The sequence below is a fragment of the Mauremys mutica genome, chromosome 2, assembly GCF_020497125.1.
Source record: "Mauremys mutica isolate MM-2020 ecotype Southern chromosome 2, ASM2049712v1, whole genome shotgun sequence".
Classification (NCBI taxonomy): Eukaryota; Metazoa; Chordata; order Testudines; family Geoemydidae; genus Mauremys; species Mauremys mutica.
In genome coordinates this window covers 170,029,379-170,046,670 of record NC_059073.1, presented here as the reverse complement: position 1 = coordinate 170,046,670, position 17,292 = coordinate 170,029,379, and the positions used below count along the sequence as shown (strand labels likewise).

Here is a 17,292-nt window from a genome sequence, read left to right as displayed (position 1 = left end):
GCTGGTGATATCAGAGAGGTAGCATCCAGATAAGCATGCTGGAAAGAGGGGATTAACAAGGTGACTTATGGTCCTGGGTACCCTAATAACCTTCATAATGATGTAGTTGCCAGGATTTACACACAGTTTACTGGTTAGCTAAGTATCAGGCCCCAAGCACTTGTAAATTAGATTCTAAGAGATTCACAAACGAGATGGTTGGGGAACAAATAAAAGTTTGAAGTTTGTTATTTTCCATTTTTTTTTATTTCAGGTAAAGGAAAGAGAACTAAACAAAGTATAAAATGAGCCAACAGATAAATGGTTAAAAGATCAGACTGATCTAATAAAACGGCCTGAGTGCAAAGGCTTAGAAAATCAGCTTAAGGCAGCCCTCAGTGAAACAGCCATGAAATTACAGTTGGCTAGGTTAGAGGTGGCAAAGGAACGCATCCAAAGAGAAATAGCCAGCAGAAGAGGAAGCTCACCAGAGAACCCTGGAGGCAGAAAAGCAAAAGTGGAAGTCAGAGAAAGCAGCACACCAAAGAGCCCTGGAAGCTGAGAAGCAGAAACAGGCAGCAGAAATAGCTGCACATTAGTGAGCCACAGAACTAGAGGAGTGGAAGTGAAATCATGAACATGGGATGCTGGAGGCATGGATACAAAACTCTGAGGCAGCAAGCACTCCTCTCCAAGGATCAAATGACTGGGACAAATTCTGCCCTAGTTACAAGGAAACTGTTTGCACTGAGGAATATTTGACCATCTTTGAAAGGATCATTAGGCTACAGAACATCATTGAGGGCCAGAGCAGGGCCGGCTCCAGATCCCAGCGCGCCAAGCGCGCGCTTGGGGCAGCATTTTGCCAGGAGGGCGGCAGGCGGCTCCGGCGGACCTTCCGCAGTCATGCCTGTGGGAGGTCCACTGGAGCCGCGGGACCAGTGGACCTCCTGCAGGCATGACTGCGGAGGGTTCGCTGGTCCTGCGGCTCCGGTGGACCTCCCGCAGGCATGACTGCGGAGGGTTCGCTGGTCCCGCGGCTCGGGTGGACCTGCCTGCGGATGCTCCACCGGAGCCGCAGGACCAGCGCACCCTCCGCAGGCACGTCTGCAAGAGGTCTCCCGGAGCCGCGGGACCGGCGACCGGCAGCGCACCCCCTGCGGCATGCTGCCGTGCTTCGGGCGGCCAAATTCCTAGAGCCGCCCCATGGCCAGAGAATAGCTGTCCTGCTCTCTAAGTTAACAGGGAAAGCATTACAGGTGTTTAATTATGTACATATAATTGAACCTATGACAGGAAACAAAGGGTAGGAATAAATGGTCGTTTCACAATGGAGAGAGGTAAATAACAGGGTATCTCAGGGATCTGTACTGGGACCAGTGCTATTCTACATATTCACATGTTCTGGAAAAAGGGGTAAACAGTGAGGTGCAAAGTTTGCAGATGACACAAGACTACTCAAGATAGTTAAGTCCAAAGCAGACTGCAAAGAGTTAAAAAAGGGGTCTCATAAAACTGGGTGACTGGGCAACAAAACGGCAGATGAAATTCAATGTTGATAAATGCAAAGTAATGCACATTGGAAAACATAATCCCAATTATACACACAAAATGACGGGTTCTAAATTAGCTGTTACCACTCAAGAAAGAGGTCTTGGAGTCATTATGGATAGTTCTCTGAAATCATCTGCTCAATGTGCAATGGCAGCCAAAAAAGCTAACAATGTTAGGAACCATTAGGAAAGGGATAGGTAATAAGACAGTAAATATCATAATGCCACTATAGAAATCCATGGTATGATTATACCTTGAATACTGCATGCAGTTCTGGTCGCTCCATCTCAAAAAAGATACATTAGAAATGGAAAAAGTACAGAGAAGGGCAACAAAAACAAGTGGGGGTATGGAACAGATTTCATATGAGGAGAGATTATAAAGACAGGAATTTTTCATCTTGGAAAAAAGGCAACTAAGGAGAGATATGATAGAGGTCTATAAAATCATGAACGGTATGGGGAAAGTGAATAAGGGAATGTTATTTACTCCTTCACAGAATACAAGAACCAGGGGTCATCTAATGAAATTAATATGTGGCAGGTTTAAAACAAACAAAAGGAAGTACTTCTTCACACAATGCACAGTCAACCTTTGTAACTCATTGCCAGGGGATGTTAAGGTCAAAGCTAGAACTGGCTTCAAAAAATAATTAGATAAGTTCATGGAGGAAAAGTCCATCAATGGCTATTAGCCAAGATGGTCAGTGATGCAACTCATTGCTTTGGGTGTCCCTAAACCTCTAACTACCAGATGCTGTGAATGGATGACAGGGATGGATCACTTGATAATTGCCCTGTTCTGTTCATTCCCTCTGAAGCATCTGGCATTGGCCACTGTTGGAAGAGAGAATACTGAGCTAGATGGACCACAGATCCGGGAATTTGGCCTTTCTTATGTCCTTAAGGATGGTGGGTTGTGGAATGGACATATGCAACACATCTTGAACAACAACAGTTACGGAAACGTAGGTAACCATTTTTTTCTTTGAGTGATTGCAACATGTCCATTCCACTGTGGGGGACTCTCAAGCAGTTCAAGCTGGAGACGGGTTCAGAGTCTATTTGAACAGGGATTGCAGGACCAGGCATTCAAATCTGGCATTATCTCTAGAATAATGAGTGACGGCATAGCAGGAGGTAAATGTGTGGACTGAAGACCAGGATGCCACCTTGCAAATGTCCAGGATGGGCGCCTGAGCAAGAAAGGCCGTGGAAGCTGCCTCTGATCTAGTTGAGCGAGTCACCACTTTAGATAGAGGTTCTGTATCCACAGAATCGTAGCACAGACATATACAGCCAGAAATCCTGGAGGAGATTATCTGGGTGGACACTGGGTGGCCCATTACTCTTTCTGAAATTATTACAAATAGCTGTGAGGATGATCTGAATGGGCTAGTCCTATCCAGATAAAAAGCCTGGATCCGACTAATACTTCTAACATCTAGCGAATGGAGTTTCTCTTCCCACCTACTTGAATGAGGCTTTGGAAAGAAGGGTAGTAAGTAAATTTCTTGAAACCACTTTAGTCAGGAACTTTGGATAAGGTCGAAGGAAAACCTTATCTTTGAAGAATACTGTGTAGTGAAGTTCTGACACCAGGCAACACAGCTCTCCTACTCTCCTAGCCAAGGTAATCATGACCAAGAAAGCCACTTTCACAGATAGGTGCAACAGGGAGCAAGTTGCTAGTGGCTCAAAGGGGGGAGCCATCAAACTTTGTCAGAACTAAACTGCAGAATTGGGCTATGGGCCTGCAGGTATAGTTCATCCAACCCCTTTACAAATTTAACAGACATAGGGTTTGAAGAGAAAAGGGTTGAAGGTGGAAAGCTGAGATAGTCACCAGGTAGACTCTGATGGAATTAAAGGCAAGCCCTTGTTGCTTCAGGAACAGAACATACTCCAGGATATGTGGAATTGAAGCTTGGGCTGGGTGGACACCTCTTTGCATAGACCAAATGGACAATTTCTTCCATTTTGCAAGGTAACTAGACCTGATTGAAGGCTTCCTAGCATTCAGGAGAATTTCTTCTACTCTTTTAGAGCAACACCATTCAGAGGAAGTCAGGCATGAAGCATCCACGTTAACAGGCCTATAGATTGGGACTGAGGAGGCAGCCGTTGTCCTGGGAGATGACGTATGCATCCCTCAGGAGTGACAGAGGGGGGTCTGACCAATTGGGCTGGTAGAGATGAAAACCAATATTGGCAAGGCTACACTGGGGCTGTTGGTATGATGTGAGTACAATCTTGCTTGACCTTGGACATGACCTTGTAGCTGAACTGTAGGGGAGGGATACAGCAGGGCTTTGGACCAGTTTAGGAGGAAATTATCCCACCCAGGAACCAAACAAGATATTTTTTGTTTTAATTTGTTGCAAACAGGTCCACTAGGGGAGTACCCCACTATTGGAAAATGGCCTTGGACACATCTGGATGAAGGGACCATTTGCAGTGGGCTGCAAACAATCTGCTTGCATGGTCTGTCAGAGTGTTTTGAATCCCTGGATGATAAGCCACTTTGAGGCTGATGCAAAAGTTCCAAAGCAAGACTGCCTCTTGGCATCATTGACCAGGATCCTCATCCATTTACATGAAACATGGTTGCTGTGTTGTCAGTAGGTATTAAAGCTCTGCCCTGTGATATGTGGGAAGAATGCCATGCAAGCCAAAAAACTGGCCCTGAATTCTCTGATATTTATATGGAGACTTAGGAAGACAAAAGCTCCAGAGTTAGACAGGGACCTAAGTGAGATCCCCAACCTAGAGCCAATGAGTGTCTGCTGAGGAGGAGCAAAGGGAACTCTTGTGCATTTGATGGGTCTATCGATCAGTCCATGGAGGACAAGATTCAAGCAGGTATCTCAACTACCCTATCCATATGATGGTGGGCTGGAGAGTATACTGAGGTGAGCCAACCCCGTAATTTCCTCAAGTGCAGTCCTGCGTGCCGAACTATGAGCCCTAGAAGTTTGAGCACTTTCGAACTGTAGTGAGAGGATGAGCAATTTAGACTTAGTACAATGAGCTGCATTCAGGACCGGCTCTAGGCACCAGCAAAGCAAGCACATGCTTGGGGCAGCACAATTCCGGGGGTGGCATTCTGGCCATTTTTTTCTTTTTTTTTTTTTTTTTTTTGCTTGGGGCAGCAAAAAAACTAGAGCTGGCCCTGGCTGTATTGCTTGGTGTCACGGAGTCACCGGGGTGATGCTCTGGAACTACTCCATACAAAGCCAGTCAGAACTCTGGGGGAGCATGCCTCCTCTCTCTGAGCTTACTGTCTCCAGGGCAAGAAGCTTACACAGCTTAGATCTTCCTGGGTCTGACATTGGAGCATTCAGTATCCCCTTCCACACGGTGCGCTTCCCGCAGCAAGTCCACCTGGGCGGAGCTCCTGGGGAAGCCAAGTGGCCCTGCACTCCAACTCCAGAGTCAGACATGACTCTCAGCCAATCCAGTAAAACAGAAGGTTTATTAGTTGACAGGAACACAGCGTAGAACAAAACTTGTTGGCACAGAAATCAGTGACTTTCAACCAAGTCCATATTTGGGGGGAGGGAGCCCAGAGCCAGGGCTCCAGTCCTCTCCCTGCACCCAAGCCAGCAAGACTGACTCCCTTCCAGTTGCCTGGCTCCTACCCTGCCCATTGCTCCTCCTCCAGCCTTTGTCTCGCTTCCCGGACCAAGACTCACCTGGTTGCATCCCCGTCCTGGGTCTCAGGTTACAAAGGGGTGGCCAAAGCATCTGTGCAGGCAGCTGGAGCAGCCCCCGCAAAAGTCACACACCCTTATTCCCACCACCTAAACATTGGTGCAATACACAGGAAAACTGAGGAACACACAGCATTGATGCAAAAGAGTAAGGCTCACATACAACATAACAAGGAAAAATCCCCACTGTCACACTTAGACCTCTTTTGTGGCAGGAATGCACTGGCCAGTGCGGTGTCCAGGACTGTCCCAATGAATTCTTGTTGAGAGTAGAGTCAGGATAGATTTTTCTGTGCTAATTAAGAGTCCTAGTGTGTGGAAGACTGACTGGATAGGGGCCTTGCTGGAGAGTACCTGGGACCTGTATTGGCCTCTCAATAGCTAGTCATCCAAGTAAGACAACACATGGATTCCTTACTTGAGCAAGGATAAATGGGAGAACTGTGAGCTGATGGTAGGATTCATTAACCATGATTCTGAGGAAATTTCTTTGCTGTGATGAATTGCCCCATGAAAGTAAGCGTACCTTAAGTCAAGAGATCATAGAATATCAGGGTTGGAAGGAACCTCAGAAGGTCATCTAGTCCAACCCCCTGCTCAAAGCAGGACCAATCCCTAGACAGATATTTGCCCTGGATCCCTAAATGGCCCCCTCAAGGATTGAACTCACAACCCTGGGTTTAGCAGGCCAATGCTCAAACCACTGAGCTATCCCTCCCCTATGTCAAGAGCAGCGAACCAGTCCCCAGTCTCTAAGGAAAGGATTTCAGAAGTAAGAGTAATCATCAAGAATTTTTTCTTCAGAAACTGGTCTAGTTGCTTTAGATCAGTGGTTCTCAAACTTATTTGATTGGGCCCCCCCTTCTTTGTGTCTGTAGTTGTTAATATCTCTCCCTTCCCCCAAGTACATATACCGCGCCACTCAGTTCTGAAGGCAGCACTGGCCAGCAGCAGTACAGAAGGGTGGCAATGTGAAAAAGGATATGCGCCAATATCGCTTTTCACAGCAGACTTAGAAGTAAAGGAGAGAATGTGAAAAGTGATATTTGTCATCATTTTTCATAGCAGACTTAGTGCCCCATTGTCACCCTTACTTCTGCACTGCTGCTGCCAGCCTGGGGCTGATGTCAGGGGAAGAAAGAGAGAAAGAAAAAAAAAAAAGGCACACAGGTCATGCATACCCTGACACATTCCTGTGCCTCCCCTGGGAGTCCACCCCATAGTTTGAGAACAGCTATTTTAGATCTAAAATAAGCCTGAGACCCTCCTTTGCCGTCAGGATTTGGAAGCATCAGGAATACAATCCTCTTCCTTGGAAAGGCAGGGGAACTTCCTCTATGACCCCAACAAAGAGGAAAGACTGAATATCACACTTGTGAGTGTGATTCTGAAGAGGATCAGGGAAGAGGAGTGTGAAGTAGAGACAGATGTAAAGGGTGTATCCCTGTATCACTGTGCTTAGGACCCACTGGTGACATGGGACCAAACACTTAGGAAGTGGGATAGGTGGTTGGCAAAAATAGGTTAAAATCATACTGACTCAGTAGAACCTGCTGGTTCGTGATTCTCAGTTGTAACTCTCCTGTGAAATAAATCTTCCAACCAAAGAGGTCCAGCTTTCTTGCTTCTTTCCTTGTTTGCAGTAGACACTATCAGGGAACCAGGTGGTTGTAAAAATATTCATATCCCTAAGAAGGGACATATCTCCTTTCTGCCCTTTTAACAGTGAGAGGAAGGGAGGATGGGGTATGCCATAAGATTTTGATGGGCTCTATGAGAGCTTCATTTATAGGGAGAACTACTTTAGAGGGCCACACAAAGGTCAAAATGTCCACTAATCTGTGCAACTTTTCTTGCACCTCCTCTGGTTGGATATGCAGAACCACAACCACCCTTTTTATTAAGTCCTGGTCAGCCTGGAAATCATCTGAAGGGGACGAGGTAGACTCCGCAAGTACTGCCTCATCTGGTGATGAAGAGAAAGAGACCAATGGATGTTGAAGGAGATCCTTATCTAACAAGAATTGGATAGGAGAATCCTAAGTAAGCAATTCCCCTTGCATGGTACAGGTCCCAGCAAAGGGGGAATGGGGACCATGTTGTAGACGCTTCTGGTGCCTACTCAATGTGGGAGGGCAGGAAGGGAGTAGGGATGCTGTAGAGCATGTGGGGAACCCTTATGGCCCAGAAGCAGCACTTCACCACGTGCAGCTGCTCTGTGAATGGAAACCATCAATTTGAATTGTTTTTTGCTATGTCCCTTATGGACCCCAAGAAGAGACAATTAGCATGGTGGTGGCACCCTGATATGCACTGGCCGTTGGTCCTTGGGCTGAGATCTGGAGCAAGGTGGGTAGACACTCCACTGGGTCTGGAGGCATGTTGCTGAGAGTCACAGTCCTGCATAGCACTTGCATGACAATGTCCCCTATGTGTATTTTCCAACTCCAAAATGATTTCCCACTGGCCAGTAGCAATCTAATGTTGCAAGCTGCCCCTCATTAGCTTCTTCACTGTCAATGCAGTTCTCATTCCTGTGTCCCTATGGTGGAGGGCTGGGGCAAGATTGACATACGGATCCAGGAATTTGGCCTTCGCATCCAAAAGCTCTGCAGCTACTGCTAGTCATTGCGAATCTGCATTATGATGCGACCCTACCAGTCAGTACTTGTTTCTCGAGCCCAGAAGCAGCACTTCACCACGTGCAGCTGCTCCGTGAATGGAAACCATCAATTTGAATTGTTTTTTGCTATGTCCCTTAAACTGTCCTCAAACAAATGGTCATAATCCCCATTGTTGTGGTACTTCCTGCGGGTCTTCAAATACAGAAATGTGCGTCTTGTATTTGCAACGTTCATAAGAATACTGTTCATAAGAATATTGCAGAGCTGTGTGTCAGAGGGTGGACACTGAAAAGTGTCACGTAGGTTTGTGGATTTTAATAAAAAGGCATGAAAATGATGGGCCATGGATGGCATTATGGGATGGAGAAAGTTACATTTTGGGAACCTGACCCCTAAGTCCCAGACATCCTGGCACGACTCATTTCTACCCCACAACACATTGTGAAAATTTTGCAAAAGGCATTAGGCAAGAAGGCAATGCGTACTTACCTGTGCTGCACTGCACTTTGCATCGACACAAGCTCTCCTGGTAAGTACATCCAGTGACAATGCAAGCAACCAAGTAGGCATGTGCCCAAGGGATATGCAAACTTCTGTTGCTGTATGCCAACATGACTTGGGTCAACCAAAGTTTTTAGTGCAGACATAGCCTTAGTAACAGAGGTCTACCCTGTGGTCTATAGGGTCTGATTCTGCTGATAACCCATGTTGTATGGGTCCACATCAAATAAACTCTTTTTTAAAAATCAAGGAAGTTACACACAAAAAAGCCCTATGCTAAAAGAACATTATATAGGTTGCAAAGTCAAGCACTCAGAAGTTAGGATATGCCAGAATTAACGCTGCCTGCACAACATTAATTTGTCCCACTGATGTGGATGTATTATGATAGTTTTTAATTACATGATCAGGTGCTATTTTTTCCACAGGATCCCTACTCATGGTGCACAGGATTTACACTGCTCAGGGAATGAATCAGGGTTATTCAGTGAATAAGGCTGTTGACCTGCATCATTTGTTGCAGAAGTTGAAAGGTGTATATGAACAAGGGAGGGAACTGCTGGAAGAGAAATAATGGTCTTGTGTTTTAGACAAATGATAATGTTGCCCTGGAGATTTGGATTCTATCCCCGTCTCATTATTTAAATGACAATTTATTTTTTCCACATGAATGAGTAATATAAAAAGAAATACTGAGTAAGTACCCATTCAGTGAGCACTATTCATTCTGTAAAGTGAATGAAGCAGGGATCCTGTGGACTAAATAGTAGGTTATCAGGTAATGACCAACCATATATCATAATGCATATGTACAAGTAGACCAAATTAAGGTTGCATGGGCAACCTTTACTCAGGAATTTCCTAGCCTTTGAGTGCCTTATTTTGCAACCTTAATATTCTTTAAATGTAGTTTTTTTTTTTTAATATACGTAACGTTATATATAAACAGGCAAAGTTAAAATTAATTCCTTTGTGCACAATACTTCGGAAGCTTCATCAAAGAGGACACCACACAAATCTGTCATATAAAGGACATTCAGTGGCAAATGTGGGAAGGTATCATGCATCAGGAAAGATTACAGTTTAAGGAAACAAGAGGAGGACTATTATAAGTAAGGATACGATTCTGTCATGGATGTCATGGATTTCATGTTTCTGGGACCTCCATGACTTCTTCTAGGACAGGGCTGGAGCAGGGGTGATCCCCGGGGTCCAGTGGAGCAGTAGCCCCAGGGCTGAAGCAGTGGCTGGGTCAGCACCCTGGGCCCGCCAAAGCAGTGGCCGGGGTTGGGTCAGCCCCTGCCACAGGAGCAACAGAGGGGCTGGAGCAGCTGCAAACTCCCAGCAGTGCTCTGACTATTTGTCTTTTTCCTCCCACCCCTGCCTCCCCTCACCAGGGTATTTTTAGCAAAAAAGTCAGGCACAGGTTGTGGTCTTCCATCAATTTTTGTTTATTGCCTGTGACTTGTCCTGACTTACTAAAAATACCCGTGACAGACTCTTAACCTTAACATAAAGAAAGAAAAGGAAGGATTGTGCTAAACAAATATTTGAGAGGAAACTATTAGGAAAGGAAAAACATATTCACACTTTACAAAGAAGTGACGCCCTTATCTCAGATTCGTCCTTTGTTTTTAGATCTAAGGAAAAACTTAAATGAAGTGAGAAAGAAAATAGCTGCCAGAAGGTAGTTAAAGCACCGTCAATGAAGACATAGGATTAAAAGAGATTACATTATACTCAGATGAACAGTTAAGAGGATACATGGCCAAATTGAAGGATGTGACCTGTGTGATCCTTCCCCTCCCGCCCTAACTTCTATAATTTCAATTTGTAAGCAATAATGATAAGTTAAAGATCTTTTGGTTCAGAACAATTTCACACAATGCAGCCAAGAGAAGATGAGCACCATCATTACCAGGAGGCGTTGGAGATGGATTGGCCATGTGCTTCAGATGGAAACTGATTCCATCACCAGAATAGCAATAAGATGGACACCTGAAGGCAAACGAAAACATGGTCCCCCAAAAACAACATGACGAAGAAATGTGGAAGCAGAGCTGAAAAACGTGGGGCACAGCTGGGAACCATTGAAAGACTTGCCAGAAATAGACGAGCTTCATCGTTGCCCTAAATGCCAGAGGTGTAATGGGTACTAACTAACTAACTAAAGATTCATTTCTGTAGCAAAATACATTTAAACACAGAAAGATGGAGACTGGGTTAATCGGGGACAAGGAATAAAATGAAAACTCTGCGTATGGCTACACTATGGAGATTACACCAGGATAGCTATATTGGCATAGCTATTCATGCAATACTTTGTAACAGAGACAGCCTACAATGACAGAAAAGGTTCTTCTGTCTATGTGGAACATCACCTCCTTGGATGTCAGTAGCTACATGGATGGAAGAAGCTGCATCTACACTGGGGGTTAGGTCGGCGTAACTATATCAGTCATGGATGTGGGGGTTTTTCACACCCCCAACTGACACTTATTTATGTTGATCTAACTTTTAAGTGTACATCAAACCCCATCACATACAAAGCATGTCTGAATCTGTATATTTTAGTAATCACCAAAAATTGTTACTATTTGATGGCTGTGTGTTGGTCTCAGTGCAGTACCAGTGGACAGGTGTTGACTCCACAGACGTTTCCATAATTCAACATCTGAGCAGAAGGCCCAAGAATCTCCAAGGCATGGAGATGACAAAACTTCCATTCCTATAGGTGGTCCCACTAGGCTGGAGTTAAGGTACACAATTGAGCCAGTATGGAAAAATTTATAGAGTCTGGTTCTGTGGCTAAACGAAGCCAGTCTGCAACGCTTTCAATTTTGAGACCTTATAAAATAAATTTAGTGCTTGTGAAAAAAAACTGATGAAACACAACTGGGACCTTAATTCTTATGAAGAACTGCTTGTGTCTGTGAAGTTAATCTTGTTCCTAAGTGACTGCAGGATCAGGGCCTTAAACTGTAAGTAAACTTTACTGAAATTAATTTTTTTTAAAATATAAATCCTGTAGTGAAATTATTAAATCTAACAAATAAAGTAAGTCCATCTAATTCAATTATACAACTTCTGTACTGTAGTATACTCACTTGTCTGCCAGCATGTTTGACAGTTGCCACGGTGACAAGGTTCTTCACATCTATGAAGGCTACAATTGAGTTTGCGTCCACAAACCAAGGGACACTTATGTTCTTTGTCCTGGAAAAAATATTTATGAAAAATTACTACATTATCAATGCTTTTCCCCCTCTAAAATGCCCCCCCAAAATGGCAAAATATGATTAAAATCCACTACTGGCGATGGCCCAAGGATAGAACAAATTAACAGTCATTAAGATTCTTTTCATATCACATGCTGAGCATCTGTGATTAAGTTGGCATTTTCTGCAATATTTTTATGAAGACTATGTATACCTCAGTCTCCCCATATACTGTAGCGTTACCTAGTTTGGGTGGTGGTGGTGATGGGAAGGTCTTTATACTCTCAGGGCAGGCTAAAGACAAAGGTGTGAGTGGCACCTTTGGCTTTAGGCTGCTGGTCAGCAGCCTAGCTATCTGGGACTAACTGGGCCTTAATCCCCATGTCAGTGGAGAAACCATGAATCAAATCACTGAGATATTGAAACCTGGCAACAAATGACCACAGATTGTCCCTCCTCTCTGCAGGAAGACAAGAAGCATTTCCCCAGTTCAGGAACAAAGGACGAGGGCAGTGTGAGATGGGAGTTAAGGGCTAGAAGGCGAAGATCTCCCCGCAAGTGCAGCCGTGCAGGGGAAGAGCAAGTCCTGTCCCTCCCTAGCGTGGCTGGGACACTCCCAGTAGCACAGGGGAGATCAGACCCACACCCACCTCCACCTCCGGGAATCTCCTGCAGCTTTAGGAAGCTCCATGGGTGCTGCCTTCAGAGCCTACCTCTCAATGCAGTGCAGAAATGAGGGTAGCAAACTTGTGACCTCCCTACAACAGCTTTGCAATCTCCCTAGAACCACCTTTTGGGTCTGGACCCTCACGGTTACAACACCATGAAATTTCAGATATAAAAATGTGAAAACGTGAAACTGACCAGAATGGACCATGAATTTGGTAGGGTTTTTCTATGCTAACCAAGGTCTTCCTATGCTGCATTCTAGTCGACAAATAAACCCCTACAGTTTGACAACACTTGCTGAGTGTCACTGCAGATGCTGGTGCAGGTACATTGCTCTCTAAGATTATACAAGTCTCCCTCAGGGGTCTGTCTCAGTGGGACTCACTGAATGGAGCTCTTGGTGTGAAAGCCCAGAGGTCCAGTCTAAGGAGGCAGGAAACCACATGGCTTACCCTGGAGGAAGAGTGAGACCCCCCAGGGGGTCTGGCACACTGAAAGGATCCTTCCTGAGACTACTCCAAAGCTGGGGTCATAGCACCAATCCTGTAGATCTATGACAGTATCTCATTCTTCAACTGGAATTTTATCAACTTAGGACTAGTATACACAAAGTTGTGTGCTTGTATAGGATTTGTATTTGGTTAGGGGTGTGATTTTTTTTTTTTAAACCAAAGTTGTTATTTTATACAACCCCTAGCATGGTCACAGTTAAACTGATATATAGATGCGTTATACCAGTACAGTTTACTCCGCTTCCCAGATGGGAATAGCTATACTGGTATAAGGCACATTTATACTGGTAGAATTGTGTCCATACTAAATGGTTGTACTGCTTTAAGTATACTAGTATAGTTAAAGTGGTACAGCTTGTGTGTTGACAAGCTCTTAGTTCAGTGGTTCTCAACCTATTTTCATATATGCGGCCCACAATATGTTACCCGGGCTGCAGGTTGAGAACCACAGCACACCTCTCCCAAACCCCCTCACAGACCCTTATACTCAGCAACCCCACTCAGAGACCCCTCCAGAAAGCGAGGCCAGGCAGCTGGGCCCCCGGAGCCGGCCCCGCGGTGGTCAGGCGGCAGTGCAGCCAGGCCTGCAGGAGCCGGGCAGCAAGGCAGCTAGGACCCCAGCCCTAAGGCCTTTAGCACACAGCTGAGACCCTATAGCCTTTAGCACACAGCTGGGCTGCAGCTGTGTGCTAATTGGGCTGCATGTGACCTGCGGGCCACGAGCTGAGAACAACTGTCTTAGTTACACAATCACACTTGGGTGCACAGCATTAATCCTAAAGACTTTTTGAACAAAGTGTAAGGATGAATATTTTACATTACAAAACAGGGAATCTACATCTTAGGAGCCTTTTCACATACTATTTAAAAAAAATAAATAAGTACAGATGTAGCATTTTACATTGAACCATTTCTTAGCCCTGGTCTACACTATGGGGTTAGGTCGAATTTAGCCGCGATTTTAAAATGACCGCATCCACACAACCACCCCATTTCGTCAACTTAAAGGGCTCTTAAAATCGACTTCTGTAACTCTTGCCCGGCGAGGGGAGTAGTGCTAAAATTGACCTTTCTGGGTCAGATTTGGGGTAGTGCTGATGCAAATTGACGGTATTGGCCTCTGGGAGCTATCCCAGAGTGCTCCATTGTGGCTGCTCTGGACAGCACTTTGAACTCTGATGCACTAGCCAGGTACACAGGAAAAGCCTTGGGAAGTTTTGAATTTCATTTCCTGTTTGGTCAGTGTGGCGAGCTCAGCTGCACTCAGCAGCACAGGTGACCATGCAGTCCCAGAATCGCAAACGAGCTCCAGCATGGACCGAAAGAGAGACACTGGATCTGATTGTTGTATGGGGAGAAGAATCTATGCAGGCAGAACTCTGATCCAAAAGAAGAAATGCAAACATATTTGCCAAAATCTCACAGGGCATGTTGGACAGAGGCTACACCAGGGACACACAGCAGTGCCGCGTTAAAGTTAAAGAGCTCAGGCAAGCCTACCAAAAGACAAAGGAGGCAAACGGTCGCTCCAGGTCAGAGCCCCACACATGCCGCTTCTATGAACAGCTGCATGGCATTCTAGGTGGGGGCCCTACCACTATACCACCTGTGACAATGTTTTTGCCCCATCAGGCACTGGGAGCTTAACCCAGAATTCCAATGGGCAGCGGAGACTGCAGGAATTGTGGGACAGCTACCCACAGTGCACTGCTCTGTAGGTTGATGCTAGCCATAGTAGTGAGGACGCACTTCGGTGACTTAATGCGCTTAGCGTGGACATACGCAATCGACTGTATAAAATCGATTTCTAAAAATCGACTTCTATACTATCGACCTAATTTCACAGTGTAGACATACCTTACACTGCATAAATGAACTTACCACACAGCAAATTTCATTACACTTGTGTCGTCCACATGACCGTTTCTTGTTACATCGCTTGTCACACATAAACGTAATATCAGCTGTTCAAGTAGAAAAAATGTGTTTGTATTTATTATTTAAACATTCAACCTTTGACTACATATTATACAATTGCGATAAGTAAATGTGTGTAGCAAGACCACATTAAAATTAATATGAAATGAAGAAAATAGGGTACGTTATTACAGGTGCAGCACAAATCACTGTATAGAGAGGCTATTATAAAGAGGATTTATAATGTGACACCGGACCAAACTGTCTTTTATAATTCGTTTGAAACATAAGCCTGGTGGTTGTATTTGGCTTCTTGCTTAATAGCCTCAATATTAAAATGACCATCACTAGTCTTTAATTAAGGGGAATGATCCTGGTAAGAAAAAACCACCACCATTTGATTTTTAGACCATTCAAATTGGCGACAGATTGTAAACTGACAATATACTGATTAAATGCTCTGAGCAAAAAGTCCCTGTAAATGGCAGGTTACAAGAGAAGTGGAGTCATTTGTGAGGTACCTCCAATGTGGGCTGACGCTGTTGCATTTCAGTTTACATTCAAATACCTACAGCAGTACCTAAGCATGCCTGCAGAATAGTGACAAGTACTGATAAAAGCATAATTTGGAAGTTTATAATAACATACTTAGAACTACTTAAACATATTAAGAAAGTGGTTCATGAAACAGCTAATGGATTTTAAAAATCTGAAAATTTGACCATCTTTATGTTGCTACATAAAGTAGGGAATATTAGTTACCGGTGACACTGTTGTAGTCTCCTCAATTCCCATCCTACAACACTGAATTCAAAGACAGTGTTATGGTGACACCTACTGGAAGCAGGGAGGCAAAGAATTCTAAAACCCTGCCCCTGATTCCGTAAGTCTCAGTTACAACTGCATCCCATCAGGAAGAGAACTTCCAGATCTATAGAGAAGGAAACAGTATGAAAGACAGAAAGAAATAAAACAAGCAGCAAAACAACACCCAAAGGGGAGGTGGATGAGATATAGTATAGAAGAGGAAAAGACAGAATTACTGGTAATTTCCCCCTTTGTTGTATGTCTCTCTCTTCCATCCTACAACACTGGATTAAGGCACGAAAAGAAGATGTAGCAAGCAGTAACCAAGGAGGTGGGACTACCTTAACATGCCACTATCAGGTCCTTGCAGCCAAAGGAGGTATCCTGCGAAGTGGAGATACCTAACTGATGACAATTTATAAAGGAGTGAGGAGATGACCATGCTGCTGTCTTACCTTGTTCATGAAAGCTTCAGCATGTTCACTGCTCATGAAGATTTCTCTAGCTACATGGAATCTGACAAGTTTATCTGACAGTCTGGTCATATGCTTTAAGAATACAGCATAAGACCCACCTACCAAAAGCTATGGTAGATACAGCATTACCTTTGTAACCCTGCTTTGACGTTCTAAACTTAGAATAGGATTAAAGTTGACAACATGTTTAACATCCAATAAATGCAGCTTCTAGTCGTGGGTGGGGAATACTAGATTAGGACTGAGAGGAGAAGAACAATAGATAGAATGTGGTATTCATCATGTGAACAAATTCTGAATGAAACCAAAAAAATATCCTTCTGGAAAACAAGGGAAGTAAGGAGGAGAAAAGATGAGAGTTCAATTCATTCACTCACCTGAAATCACTCTGGAAAGAAAAAACATCTTAAAGGAAAGAAGTTTGTCCTGAGGCCTCTCATGAGAGTTGGTAGCATCAAAATCTACATGGATGAGGATCAAGTTCCACTGAGGGATCACAGGATGAATTACTGGTCTTTGAGACCATTTCTTGAATACCAACAGAGGGAAATCCAAAATATCTTGGTACCACATCAGGCCACAAAGAATTTCTAACTCTGACAGCAAGAGAGCATACATTCTGCTGCTCTCCAGACAGCGGAGAAGCCTCTCTTTGAGAAATGGCTCCCTTCAAGCTGAATGTAAAAGAAGCAGTGAGAGATAAAAAGTCTTCCTTTAAGAAGTGGAAGTCAAATCCTAGTGAGGCAAACAGAAAGGAGCACAAACACTGCCAACTTAAGTGCAAGAGTGTAATAAGAAAAGCCAAAGAGGAGTTTGAAGAACGGCTAGCCAAAAACTCCAAAGGTAATGACAAAATGTTTTTTAAGTACATCAGAAGCAGGAAGCCTGCTAAACAACCAGTGGGGCCCCTTGATGATCAAAATACAAAAGGAGCGCTTAAAGACGATAAAGTCATTGCGGAGAAACTAAATGGATTCTTTGCTTCAGTCTTCACGGCTGAGGATGTTAGGGAGATTCCCAAACCTGAGCTGGCTTTTGTAGGTGACAAATCTGAGGAACTGTCACAGATTGAAGTGTCACTAGAGGAGGTTTTGGAATTAATTGATAAACTCAACATTAACAAGTCACCGGGACCAGATGGCATTCACCCAAGAGTTCTGAAAGAACTCAAATGTGAAGTTATGGAACTATTAACTAAGGTTTGTAACCTGTCCTTTAAATCGGCTTCGGTACCCAATGACTGGAAGTTAGCTAATATAACGCCAATATTTTAAAAAGGGCTCTAGGGGTGATCCCGGCAATTACAGATCGGTAAGTCTAACG

The 17,292-nt window shown here is 44.3% G+C and overlaps 1 protein-coding gene across 3 annotated transcripts in view; it reads right to left on the bottom strand.

The window, feature by feature from the left end:
* Positions 1-17,292, bottom strand: part of NFX1 (nuclear transcription factor, X-box binding 1) — a 188,244-nt gene that overhangs the window by 72,802 nt on the left and 98,150 nt on the right. For all 3 annotated transcript variants that reach the window (XM_045006791.1, XM_045006792.1, XR_006577166.1), the window contains exons 12-13: positions 14,651-14,733; positions 11,478-11,586 (exon numbers count right to left, since the gene is read on the bottom strand). In XM_045006791.1, coding sequence (XP_044862726.1) covers positions 11,478-11,586; positions 14,651-14,733 — 192 coding nt within the window. The remainder of the gene's footprint in view (positions 1-11,477; positions 11,587-14,650; positions 14,734-17,292) is intronic.